This window comes from Alternaria burnsii (genome assembly GCF_013036055.1).
Source record: "Alternaria burnsii strain CBS107.38 chromosome Unknown 752, whole genome shotgun sequence".
NCBI classification, from domain to species: domain Eukaryota; kingdom Fungi; phylum Ascomycota; class Dothideomycetes; order Pleosporales; family Pleosporaceae; genus Alternaria; species Alternaria burnsii.
Genome location: NW_024066114.1, coordinates 1,224,826 through 1,237,702, shown reverse-complemented (window position 1 = coordinate 1,237,702; position 12,877 = coordinate 1,224,826). Strand labels below are relative to the sequence as shown.

Below are 12,877 nucleotides of genomic sequence, written 5' to 3'. Positions count from 1 at the left end.
CTTCCTCGAACTTCCGTCAAAACATTGCCTAGTAAGCTCTTTCCAGGTCATGTACAAAACAAAAGATCTTTTGCATATCATCTCGAGCAATCACGTCAAAGTGCAGAGATCCAACAATGTCTCATGTTTTTGAACGCTTTCATTAGTCTCGTATCTATCCTACTACTACGCTCCACCTTCTGCGTCATATTCCGTCCTTGCAACAGAAGCGCTCTTCGCTGCAGACGTATGCTATAAGAATAAAACATGTCTGCACCATCGCCATATGCCATCTAAACATCGGAGACCCTGGCTCTATGTTGCACCTGATGAAATAACACACGCTCCCAAACCCCTTCAATGCTTGCAGGCCAATACCTAACTATGCCGCCAGACCGTGAAAAGCAGTAAAAAAATATATGTATAGGGTGAAAAGGTATGTGCGGACCGACGAGACCTGGGATACCGTCACACAGGGTCGTGAAGGCGCTCAGAGAAAAGAAGACTGTGACACCGTTCCGCGTCGGGCGCATCGCCAGGCAACGGCAATGGGTGGCAGATGTCGCATGTTGCGGGTGGACCGACATGTGCCGGAGCGATGGACAGGCAGCAGTAGGATGTTGACACACATGATCAAATACATGTCTTACAAGTGTCTCAAGCTGGGGGCTCGGAGGCGTCGTCAGGTGGTGGTTCGGTCTTTCCCTCTTCCTGATTCTGCAAAAGTCGTTCTTGTTCGTCAGGAATATCACCCCCTTCATTTTCTTCCCCAGCCATTGGGTCTTCCGATCGCATGATCGCTTCGTCCACCTCTTCTGAAGGATTGGGCATGGGCGCTTCGCCTGACGGTTTGGTGTCGGCTTCGTCAGCGCTGTGCTTTCCGCTATGGAACCAACCACCCTTCTCCCACTCTCCGGGCTGGTAAAGACAGTCGTGTCGAATGTCGGTGTCAACGATAGCAGCCATCAGTTTGTTAAGTCGGTCAAAAGAGATCGGCTTCAAGATCCATGCATCGAACCCAGCGTCGATGTATTGTTGTCGATCGCGCTCGATCAATGAAGCGGAGACGGCAATGATAGGGACGCGTCCGCAGAGGGCAGCTCGAGCAGAGTATATGTCGTGGTGTAGCTTCTCGAATGATCTTATCATCTTGGTTGAGGTGAGTCCGTCGACAATTGGCATCTTCACAGATATTAGCATAAACAACATAGTCTGGAACACACTGTACTAACTTGCATATCCATCAAGACAACGTCGATGTCTTTTGAATTATCGCAGTACGCCGACGAGCACTCTTCGCCATTGACGGTAAGGTGAACCTTATGCCCAAGCTTTTCCAATCGCTTTTTCACGATTCGACTGTTTACCGGGTCGTCTTCAGCAACAAGTACGCGCATGTGATCGGCAGTCAGCTTCTCCGGTTCAGCAGAAGGCTCGATAGGCGTATCGCCCTGTACTTCTCCAAGTACGCTTCCAGGTTTTGGCCGAGGATCTATCGGGCTATCGCCGCCTGGATCAGGTATCTTCAATGCCGTGATAGGAGCACCGGAACCGCCAACGCTTTCCTCGCCAGGATGTTCAGAATTCATGCTTCTCTTGTGTGGAGGAACAACAGACTGACTGCTGATGTGTTCAAGGCTCCTAGACCTCATGCGTGGAGCGGCAGGCTCAAGGCTGTTGCGTTTCGTCAAAGGAGGTCTCAGTGAACGTGCTCCAGGACTGGTATCGCCTCTGCCAATCATGTGCGGCTCTTGTATAGCGTCAATGAGTCTGTCCACGTCACTTCTCTGGCTTGAGCCGCTCTTGAAGCTGCGTAGACTAGTTTTACTTGTCAAACTCTCCGCACTCGACCTTCGTATCACCACACTGTTCGAAGTGTCTTTCACCTCACTATCGGAAGTGTGGCGTGAAAGGCTCGGTGCAATCAGAGTTCGCTCACCATCCTCAGGGCCAGATAGGATGCTCGAGAGTACACTGTCAGGTTGAGGCGTGATGCTGCCAGCTGGTGAAGCCTCTGCTGTTGATACAGCTTCAACCTCGGCATCTGGAAGGTCGAACGGAAACTGTATGACGAATCTTGTGCCTTTGCCTTCTTCTGATCGCAATCTTAATTGGCCGTTCATATTTCTGATGATGCGCCCAACGACTGCCAAACCAAGACCTAATGTTGACTTCTCGCCTTGTTCAGCGATCTGCTTCTTGTCCGGCACAAGAGCATCTTCTAGCATGGAAGTGGGCTCGGACTGGACTTGCTCCAGGTCATAGAACAGTTGATCGAGCTTCTTCTGGCTCATGCCAACACCTGTATCTGATACTGCAATCTCCACCTCAACGTGATCTTTGCTCGGTTTTGCTGCAAGATACACCTCTACTTTGACGCTTCCTTGAGTGGTGTTCTGAATCGCATTCGCAGTGATATTTGATATTGCTTGGCGAATTCGGCGTTGATCTCCGATACACAGAGTAGGCAGGCCCGGATGTTCGATGACTTCGTAAGCAATGTTCTTCCGTTTGGCATCATTTCGGAACATATCTGTAGCCTCTTTGATTGTTTCCCTGAAGTCGAACGACTCCCCCTTAATGAGTGGTCCGCCCTCCTCCGTCTTGGTTAAGTCGAGCAAATCATTGATTACGTAGATGAGAGATTTGGATGCCGAGTGCGATCTCGAAAGGTTCTCTCGCGTTTCCGTATCCAGAGCGCCCTCTAATGCTATCTCGAGGTAGTTGATGATTGCATTAAGCGGTGTACGTACTTCATGTGCCGAGTTCGCCAGCAACAATCGGGTCAGTTGACTGCTCTGAAGGGCGGCTTCTTTCTGTCTCCAGACTTCTATGAACTTTCCGTAGACCAAGCAAAGTACTGAGGCAGTCTCGATCTCTTCTTCTGTCCATTCGCGGCATTTTCCAACAACAGTCTCGGACCATGTCTTGAAACTCTTCCGGGGCTCTAGGTAGCCCTCGGTGCCTTCCTTTATGAACTTCTCATATGGGTTACCAGCCCATTTCACCTCCTTCAGTTGACCCTTCCTGAAGAAGACAATGAAGTCCTCGCCATCTACCGACAAAGGAACGATGAGCATGCCGGCTATGATATGGAACCCAGGGGGATATCGCAGATCGGGGAAGTCCGAGACAATATCTATGGAAGTCATGACCGACTGAATTCTCCTCATCCTGAGATATTCCAACATGGCTAAAGCTTCTTGTGAGTTTTCCAGGACGCCAAGAATCTTCGTCTCGTCTCGGATGGACAATAAACCAAAATCAGCGTCGAACAGTTTCAGGAGGTCATCAGAAGAGGCGATGATGTATCCGGAAGGGTTGTGTTGCGTCGGTACGGTGTTGATGAGCTTCCTAGCCTGCAGTCTAGAAGCATACGATAATCTTTCAATGTTTCGAGACGCTGCATCACCGACCATGCGACACATCTTGCGTATAGGAAATGACACTCGCATACCGCGTGGCCCATATGAGTGACAGGCGATAAGACCCCACAGCTCATCGAAGGCGTTGATGGAGATGGACATTGAGGATCTTACAGCCATGTTCGCTAGGTATTTGAGATGAATAGGAGACATGGCGCGAAGATACGAGTGGGTGAGATCGAGAGGGCTCTCTAAGTCCTCGGCGGTGCGACATACAAGCCTTGCGGTTGTTAGGTCGCGATCGTAGAGCATACGTACCTTGTTGAGCTTGTATAGCTCTCGAGCCTGCTTTGGAATATCAGAGGCAGGGAAATTTAAGCCTTTGTAGAGATCTTTGGTCGCGCGAGGGTCAACAAGTTCGGTGACGACACGGCCGTTGAACGTTTGGTCGAATTGATATATCATGACGCGGTGGAAGCCAGTCAACTCCTTGACCACACCGACAAGAACCTTCAAGAACTTTTCCAATGATGGCGCTGCGGCCAGTTGCTCTTGCACTTGAGACATTATGTTGAAAACCTCCATGGCGGCAGCCTCGCCCTTTCGTTTCCGCGCACTGCGTAGGACCCGCAGGGGTTTACTCTTGATTTCTGTACTTTCAAGCAGTTCCTCGGCCGTAGGCTGACTGGACAAAGTGTCTTCCGGCAGCTCTGGCGTGAGGTCGTTAGGGGGAACCAGGGGATACAATGGATCCTCTTCAAGCTCGAACTCGCAGATGACAAGCCCAGGGTTGGACTCGTTCATGTGGATTGCACACCATAACTTGCGCGTTCTATTGTATCCAGCTACTTTGATCGACATGGTAAAGACTTCGGGCCCGTTGGACGTAACGTCGGAGTCTTCGTCTTTGATGAAGTCGATGTGGTCCAAAAGGTTGTCGGCTTGCTCTTCGGAGAGAATGTCTGTGAAGCTCTCTAATGCAAAAAGTTCCTTTGGGGTACGCCCAAGAATGCGCTTGGAGTTCTCACTTACGACGCGCACTAGCAGACTCCCTTCAGGATCATCCTGCAGTGCCAGCAGCAGGCCGAACCCTTGCACGGCACCCGGAAGATGAATGGGCTCATCCTCGCAGCGCTGCAGGGTATCGCCCTCACGACCTGTTATGACCATGTGGCCCCCTTCGGTCGTGACGTGCTTGAACCGGTGTGTTACCAGACCGCCCATATCCAGGCTGCTTATACCGCTCCTAGCGGAAGCGCCTCCAATCGACGGTGCACGCTCGGCCTTGGAACCTGGCGATTGACTGCCATTCTGTGCGCTTCCACCTGACCTTGTTGATGACAGGTCGTTGAACAGTTGGGGGGGCAGGACGGGGGCGGTCATCCGCGAGCTGTCACCTCTTTGGCTTGATTTGAGAGACGAACGCTGGGTGTCGGAACCCGCATCAGGCTTGTTCCCTCCGTGGCGCAAACTCCAATTGCGTTGCGAGGCATGTGATGACTGTGAGGTGGTGGAGCCCTGCGATGCCCTACGCGAGTCGCTCGTGAAGCGCGAGTCGTTGGTCCTTGAATATGGGTGGAAGTAGTCACCCTGTGAATGACCGCCCTTGGGGGTGGGAGTAGGGTCGACGCTGATGGCGCTGCGTATGGGAAAGACTCGGTCGGTCGCAGAGGGGCTCAAGGCGCTTGAAGCTGCCTCGTTGCTAAGAGCCGCATGTGCAGCGTTAGACGGTGGCAAAGAAGCGAAGTCGGTCGTCTTTGTGCCGGCATCGGGGGTGCATGGCTCTTCCGACACAGGCGACACGGTGGAGAAGTTGAAGCGACCATCGTCTTGTACAGGAGGGCCAGAGTTGGGGGTCTGCTTGGGTGATGATTGAGACATGGAGCTCGGAGTCGTCGAAACGCGTGAACGCCGCTGGCAGAACTAGAAGGCTCCAGATGGCCTGGCTACGGTCGCTAGGAATAAAGGCACCCGCACACGGTCGGCTTGTGCCTTCAGGCGTCCATGGGAGGGTAGCGGTCGCTATCGTGAGGTGTAGATTTATTGGAGGCTTCGCTCGTCGGCACGCAAAGTGACTTGGCGTTATGCAGGGACCGGGAAACAGGTGGCGATAGCGTGGACAGTCCCTAATAGGAGTCTCGTTCTTTTTGCCAGAGGTGGGTGTTGGGCGGGCCTAGCAGCCTCATGAAGTTGGCAGAAGAGGTGCTGCTGTGGGAGATCTCCAGCAGGGCTGGCGTGAGAGGGGCGAATTCTAGATCGTCGAGCAGCAGTAAGTGCGAGGCTCTAAAACGGGGGAAAGCGACAGAAGAAGAGAAGACGACCGACGGCAATCAGGCTTTCTCCTAAGCTGCACTGGTGCACTGGTGCAGACAAAACGGCAAGCCAGGCAGCGCGTCACCGTCTTAGTTGATGAGATGGATGACTGCCATCAAGGGCCCGACAGACACTTGAATGGCTTGATGCGCCTTCAAATGTCGATCATGGAGGATCTGAGCGTAGTCGCTCACACAGTCTGCGATCGTCGATTTAGGCCGCGATGGGCATAGCGGATGTTGCCCCTAACATGGTCTTCTCGATAAATTCCATCGCCTGCGACCCACTTCCATCTCGCGGCGCGGCGGGAATTAACACGAAAGACGAGGTTACGTCATCGGTGAGATGCGCCCAGCGTGTGGCTGCTGAACGCCGAACCAAGAAGTGCGTCTCAGCAGACGCGGGAGAGATGATCATCTGCTTGTTTATTGTTTGACGACGGACGAACGTGAACAATAAACCTCTTCACCGTCTCACCTCCCACACACAGCATATCTCGACACCTGGACACCCTCCACTCCCTCACACCAGCCGTGACATGTTTGACACTTGCTCGTGACGAAAGTACGGTACGCCTGTCCTCGCCGTTCCGCGGAACCCAATCGCCAGTCCTTCCCCACGATCCGCTGGTCGGTGTCCGCTCACGTGATAGATGTGCACGGCACGTAGTCTTCGGCGCTAATCTTTGCTGTTGGAAAAGTGTTTGACCAGAAAATTGCTGCCAAGTCTCTGACGAGTAGATGCGACAGCGATGCATCAACCATGGAATTAATTGATGTTTGACGTGTACATGCGACTCCGTCGGCCCTTTTTACCTACTGGCCTAAATACCGTGCCAGGTGCTCGCGTCTCCATGCCTCCGCCCTCCCAGTGTACCTGACTTGTGCAGGGATGCCTAGCAGCAACATCAGATAAGATAAGCCGCGAAGGAAGATGGACACAGTGGGGCGACGGCCAATGGCGGTCTAACACCTCGACGTGAACAGCCCTACAGCGACTCCAACACCGCACTTCACCTCCTCATCAATGTCCCCGCAAACACCCGCGCGCACGCTAAACGTTCTCGTCGCCCTAACCGACCCTTCTGCCTTCCGCTTTGGCTGCTCTATCGTCGCGCGCCTGCATCGCCTCCAGCATGTCTCATTGAAGATCATCGCATGCAAGGACTTCCCGACCACGACCCATACGACTGTCCCGCCCCAGCTCGAGCCCGTCTGGCACACGTATGACCCTGAAAAGGACACGACGCCCGAGTGGCAACATGCCGACTACCAAGAGACCAACGTTGCAGAGTACTGCTCATGGGCCGACTTGCTGGTGCTGGCACCGCTAGATGCCGAGAACCTCGCCCGCATGCTTCACGGTTTCACAACGAACCTGCATTTGAAGATTTTACGCAGCTGGAATGTGTCGAAGAAAATAATGCTTATACCGGGAATGTCCACGCTGATGTGGGAGAACCCCATGTCGAGGAAACAGATCAGCAAGATCCGCCGGAAGTGGAATTGGATTCGCGTCCTTCCTCCGTTCCTATGGTCCTTTGACCATTCAGGGCGAAAGTACCACCCATGGGTAGACGGACACAAGGCGTTCAACGAATCTATACAAACCCAGATCGATCTCATGGCAGTCGGTGATCGCACCATCGCATTGCCTATTGCCCACCTCCCCACACTGACACCTACGAGAAGCAAGGGACCCCGTCTCCCACCAGAGCTCTGGTCTATCATCCTGGAATTCACCAAGGACTGGGAACTAGCGACTACCTTGAATGTCCATACAAACCTGCCCGTGCCGAAAGAGTGGCGACAGGCTACAAGCGAAGAAGGGCCCAAGACACAAATGCAGAAGATAGAATGGGCGCTTCTCACATATCCGTATTCTGAGATTAAGGCTCTGTTCGACTCTGAGCATCCCACGCGCATCTCCCGTATGTGCATCGAACTTATTATGCGCTTTGCCATGGTACCCGTTCTGATGCATCTAGAGAAGTTCCACAAGGATCTCTTCTGGAGTACATTTGGACACACATTCCTTCCTCATAAAGCCTCAGTGTTTGGAAAGACGGAGATCCTTGAATATTGGAGAACATCCCCTACCTTCCTCACCAAGGAGTATTCTGCGGAAGCCATTGACAATGCAAGTCGCGCCAACTCTGTCCAAGCTCTCGACTGGTGGTATAATTCTGGCCTATCGCTCAAATACACAGAAGCTGCACTTGAACAAGCTAGCTCTCAGGGTCACATTCACGTTCTCAAATGGTGGAAAGAGCACAGCCGCCATAGGACTGCCCCTTCAGTCCCTTCCTCTCCAGTCGATGAACAGGCTCCTAACAAACCTCACCGAGATGACCTGCCTCTCAAGGTCGGCAAGTCGATAACTTACGCAACACAGTCAGGATGTCTGCCCGCAATTCACTTCTGGGTAGAATCCGGCATTCCCTTCTCGCACGAAGATACAATAGCCAAGGTTGCTTCAACCCATGGTCACACACATATTCTAGACTACTGGCGCAAACTCCGCGGCGAAAAGATTCTCTTCGACAACCAAGTTCTCGTCGGACCAACCAAGATGGGCCATGCCGATGTACTTGAGTGGTGGAAGCGCAGCGGTCTGAAAGTGGAATACAAAACATGCGATATTGAAGAGGCATTGGAGGATGGTGTAGAGGGGGCACGGGGAGATGCTGTAAGGAGGTGGTGGGCATTGAACGGATTAAATCTTGGGGTTGGTACGAGCGAGTGGATGAGGGTGAAGGTCCTAGGTTCGTGATGGCTGTTTACCATAGTGAGCTCAGGTGCAAAAGGTCATGAGCATCTTATCATTTTAGCATAGCGAGCGATTTCAATGACATGATATGACTACTTTGACTAGCAGCGGAATTGGATACTCAAAGAGTGAAAGGACTGCCCCGCGATAATCCTGCAGCCCCACCATCAACACGAGACAGGGTCTTCTTACCCGTTCTGGCGGAGCTCGGGAACGTCGGTGAGTGAGGCGCCAGACAGCCAATTGGCGAGTCGCAATTTGACTGTGAGCACAACCCTCTCCTACGCCTAATACGCCTAAACTGAGAGCTAGAGCTAATCCCGCTACGACCACAACTTCTTATCCGCCGTTTCTTTCTGACCTGACACCTCACCTCCAAAGCCCCACGACTCTCGCGCTTTCCTTTCAACGTCCTATACTCGCCTCGGCCCACGCAGCAATACGCTCGTCTCGAAGCTGCTACTTCGGAACACGTTTCGCATTTCCTACACAACTCCACAATGGCCGACAAGGAATTCACCTACTCCGACGTCTCGGAGCACAACACCAAGAAGGACTTGTACATTGTTGTTCACGACAAGGTCTACAACGCATCAAGCTTCGTAGATGAACACCCGTACGTTGCTGCCTTGCACACCGCGCAATGCACCTCGGCATTCGCACTCCCGTTATCGCAAAAAAGCCCCGCTCCTGGCTATACCACGCGAATGATACAAGAGTAAGCGCTAACATGTCTACAGAGGTGGTGAGGAAGTTCTGCTCGATGTCGGAGGCCAGGACTCAACAGAGGCATTCGAGGATGTCGGTCACTCAGACGAAGCCCGCGAAATCCTTGATGGTCTGCTCGTCGGAAACCTGAAGCGCCAGGTACGAAACCCCTATACTTCTCTATACTGTCCCAATCCCTTCTCTAGACACACGGCTCCATTCAGGACGTCTTTCTTGTACCGTGGGCCTCCGCAGGGCGTCGGCCGAGGGGAATGGAAGTACCTCGGAACAATTCCGCAGTCTGCGGACAAGAAACGCACCGTTCGTTACGTACTACTCGAAGACCAGTTTGCTGATGAGTGACACAGGAGGGTGACCCAAAGCCCAAGAGCTACGCACAGCCCGGTTCAACCGCCACCACCACCGACGGTGCCTCGACTGGTGTCGGCCTTTACGCCATCATCCTCCTCGGTGGTGCGCTCGCATTCGCTGCCTACACCATGATGAACAAGCAGTCTGCTGAGTAAGAATGCTCACCAGAAGAAAGAAAAAAGCACAAGAGATACCATCGACTTGAAGTTCGATCTTGAGTTGAAGAACGAGAAATCCCGCCTGGACAAGACAACGGGATTGGCATATATAGAGGCGATGTTATGTGAACTTGACACATAACGGAGTACATTCACATGGCGTAGGCTTTGTTTGGGCGTTAATCACGCCACGAACAAGCAATTGCAATAGATCGATTTAACTCTTTCAATATGAGTTTGTCTGATTTTCTGAAAATACTTCGAGCTTCGTCTAGTCAGGACTTGAAATCATGACAGCTTCCCTAGGCTATCTAACAACTAACGCACAAGGTCATTCACTTCAGAAATTTTTACCATCTCTTCAATTACCAATGAGATTGTTTCACGGAGTAGAAGTCCATTCTTTATCGGCTGTACTCCTAACCTACACGATATCGTTCAAGCCAACAAATAATCGACATATCTGATATCAGTCATAGAACAAGACGAACTTGATACATGAAGTACATTCGGCCACCAAGGAGTCCGAGTCTAGATCGAGCGCAATCTAGCTTGTGACCGTCTCGGATGTGATTAGTAAAATCTGGATGTGTTGTTCCATCTTGGCATGTGCTAGGTACTACACTATTGTATGTGAACCACGATGACTTCGTGCATCTGTATGACAGAAGCAGTATTGTCGCGAAATGAATGTTAAAGGGATGAATATACTAATGTTCACTTAAGTCGGATCCGTTTTCCAGACATTGCTCGGTTTTTTAACGGTGAGGTAGCGCTCACGACAGGACGGCTTCATATACTCAATTTTTGTCCTCCTAGTTGAAAGCATCTACGAATGCAACGTTCCAATAATGTTTATGGCTCGGCTGGTGCATAGAACATTTCCTCATCTGCCATCACATGACCAATGGAACGTAGTCGTGATTTGATAAGGGTATCATTCATCTCTAACAAACTCATTTCCATCTTACCCACAAACATCGCAAAGACTCTACATATTCCTGAAGACATTGTTGCTAGCATTCCTCCTGTCACCTTGTTTCCTCCGGTCATGCCTCTGACCCTCCTGTTCGGGTCTCTTCTTCTGCTTCCTCTCTGGCGCAAACGTAATCTCCCTCTCGCCGACCACTGTCGTCGTATTCGCAGACGACGCAGGTTTTCTGTCTTTGAGTTTGGAGACACGCGAGCCGAATGTTTTGTCCTTGGAAGTCGGTCCGGCTTTCCGTTGGTTCGACGATGAGACCACCATTTCGGGGCCAGGACGTTGGGATCGGTGACCGGCTTTGCGGTAGTTGCCCGAAGAGATGCGCGACGTGTCTTCCTTTTGCTGTGGCTTCTTGGTGGGACGTACTTTGTCGGCTTCTGAGTCGGAGGAGTCTTCGTCTGACGAGCCCTTTCTCGATTCCAGATCTTCTTGTTCGACCGCAGTAAGACCTTTGGGTATCTTGGTGCTGGGGTTGAGCTGCTGGAACTCGCGGGTTTGCTCGTCGATCTCGAACTCGGGATCTTCGAACATTTTGGCGAAACGCGGGTCGTTGAGAACACCGTCCGCTTTGACGGGCTCTTCGACGGCAGGTGCTGCGGAAGGCTCCAGCATGTCGTCGTCGCCGCCCTTTTTGAGAACGCGCTTGGCCCTCCTTCGCTCCTGTTCTTCTTGTTTTTCCAACATCCTCTCTGCGAGCTTTCTGTTGACCTTGACTGCCACCTTCTTGTTGCCGCGAATCCTGCTTTCTCGCTCTTTGCTGATCTTTTCGGCGATGCTCTTGGCGCGCTGCTCTTGCCACAGGTCTGGATTTGAGATGAGTCGTGCTTCTTCGTACAGTTTTTGGGCGACAAAGAAACCGTGCATGTATGGTCGCAGGAGACTTGTAGTTCCAACAAGGTGATCCAGTGACAGCTGCTTGAGCTGCTCGAGCGTCAAGAACTTGAAGTTGTCGTAAACGTCTCCAGACGCGCCCTTGCCAAAAGCGTTGGGGTCGTTGGGGTCTTCAGCCATTTCTTCTACGATGTTGTCGAGGAAGTGGCACCATCTTGGCGCTGGACCGAGCTGTGGTATGAAGAAGGAATGCTGTTGCCTGCCCTCATTCGCTGTCAAAAGCATACCAGTCTTTGGTACCCACTCAACGTGGTTCAGGTCTACCGAAGGCTCAACAGAGGTCCATGGTGTGCCGTCCTTTGAATCCCAGATCTTGATTACCCTCTTGTCTGCAGTCAAGATCTTGGGTTCGTCAGTCTGCGCGCCCTCGAGGTAGATGATGTTCTTGATCGGATAGCCGTATCCTTGGTCTTTCCTTAGTAGTGGTTTCGGTGATCGCAGGTCGTAGAGTTGCACGATGCCGTTTGAGTCTCCCACAGCAACCTCCAGGCCCGATGATGGGAATGTTAGAGCTGTGATTTCCGACTTTCCTTCAAATGCATCCGGAGGAGCAGAAAGTATACCGACCCTGTTCCTTGATCGCGAATCCCAGTACTCGACTGTTCCAATAGAAGTGCCGAAGGCGAGGAGACCGTGCGATTGTTCGGCAATAGCACCGGTGTTGACTGCACCAGCGTCGATGCCACCCTGGAGAGCACCACCTCCAACTGTCGTCACGTCGTCGCCACCCACGTCGATGTCATAACTCCTCATGAAGCGCCCAACTTCCAGGTTCAGTCTGAAGCACTCGCCCATTCCGTCTGCATTCACACCAACGGACGGTACCAGACACTCAGCGGATCTTCGGTCGTAGATGAGGTCGCGACCATAACGTGGTATGCGGCTCGCATAATGGAGCCCCCCACCGGTGTGGAACTCGATGCATCGATCTTGCTGGAGATGTACGCTCTTGGTAGCGTCGGAGGAGAGGAGGTGGAAGGTTTGGTTCTGCGAAAAGTCAGTGCATGACGTGTGTAGCTCGGAAAGAACGTACAAGAGTATTGGTGTGTCTTGCGAAGGAAAGCGACAGATGAGGGAGATAGTGAACATGTATTTGAGGCTTGTATGTGCCTGTGCTCATGACCCAGTCTCCATCCTCGCTCACACGGACACACTGGCTGGCTTCCTCAAACTCGAAATCTTGCAGCAAATCCACGCGGTTTGCGAATTCGGGGTCGTTCTTCAGACTGCGCTTTCTTTTCCGGATAAGCCACTCTGGAAGCGGGCGCGCCTCGCTGCCGCTGATGGTGTAGACGGGTACGTTGCCCGTAGAAATCTTCATGTCGGCGCCGTAGCAA

General features: G+C 52.2%; 3 protein-coding genes across 3 annotated transcripts; 1 reads left to right on the top strand and 2 right to left on the bottom strand.

The window, feature by feature from the left end:
* Positions 1–636: 636 nt before the first annotated feature.
* On the bottom strand, positions 637–5,225 carry GT037_006506 (phytochrome-like histidine kinase phy1p; the record flags this gene model as incomplete). The annotated part of the gene is made up of 2 exons (XM_038931553.1): positions 637–1,161; positions 1,212–5,225. The coding sequence occupies 2 exons, from the start codon at positions 5,223–5,225 to the stop codon at positions 637–639; spliced, it is 4,539 nt and encodes a 1,512-aa protein (XP_038786050.1).
* Positions 5,226–5,907: 682 nt separating this feature from the next.
* On the top strand, positions 5,908–9,661 carry GT037_006505 (phosphopantothenoylcysteine decarboxylase protein; the record flags this gene model as incomplete). Its single annotated transcript, XM_038931552.1, has 5 exons — positions 5,908–6,041; positions 6,644–8,421; positions 8,808–9,042; positions 9,167–9,455; positions 9,503–9,661. The coding sequence occupies 5 exons, from the start codon at positions 5,908–5,910 to the stop codon at positions 9,659–9,661; spliced, it is 2,595 nt and encodes an 864-aa protein (XP_038786049.1).
* Positions 9,662–10,655: 994 nt separating this feature from the next.
* On the bottom strand, positions 10,656–12,861 carry GT037_006504 (nucleolar protein 10; the record flags this gene model as incomplete). The annotated part of the gene is made up of 2 exons (XM_038931551.1): positions 10,656–12,527; positions 12,574–12,861. The coding sequence occupies 2 exons, from the start codon at positions 12,859–12,861 to the stop codon at positions 10,656–10,658; spliced, it is 2,160 nt and encodes a 719-aa protein (XP_038786048.1).
* Between the last annotated feature and the right edge of the window lie 16 nt (positions 12,862–12,877).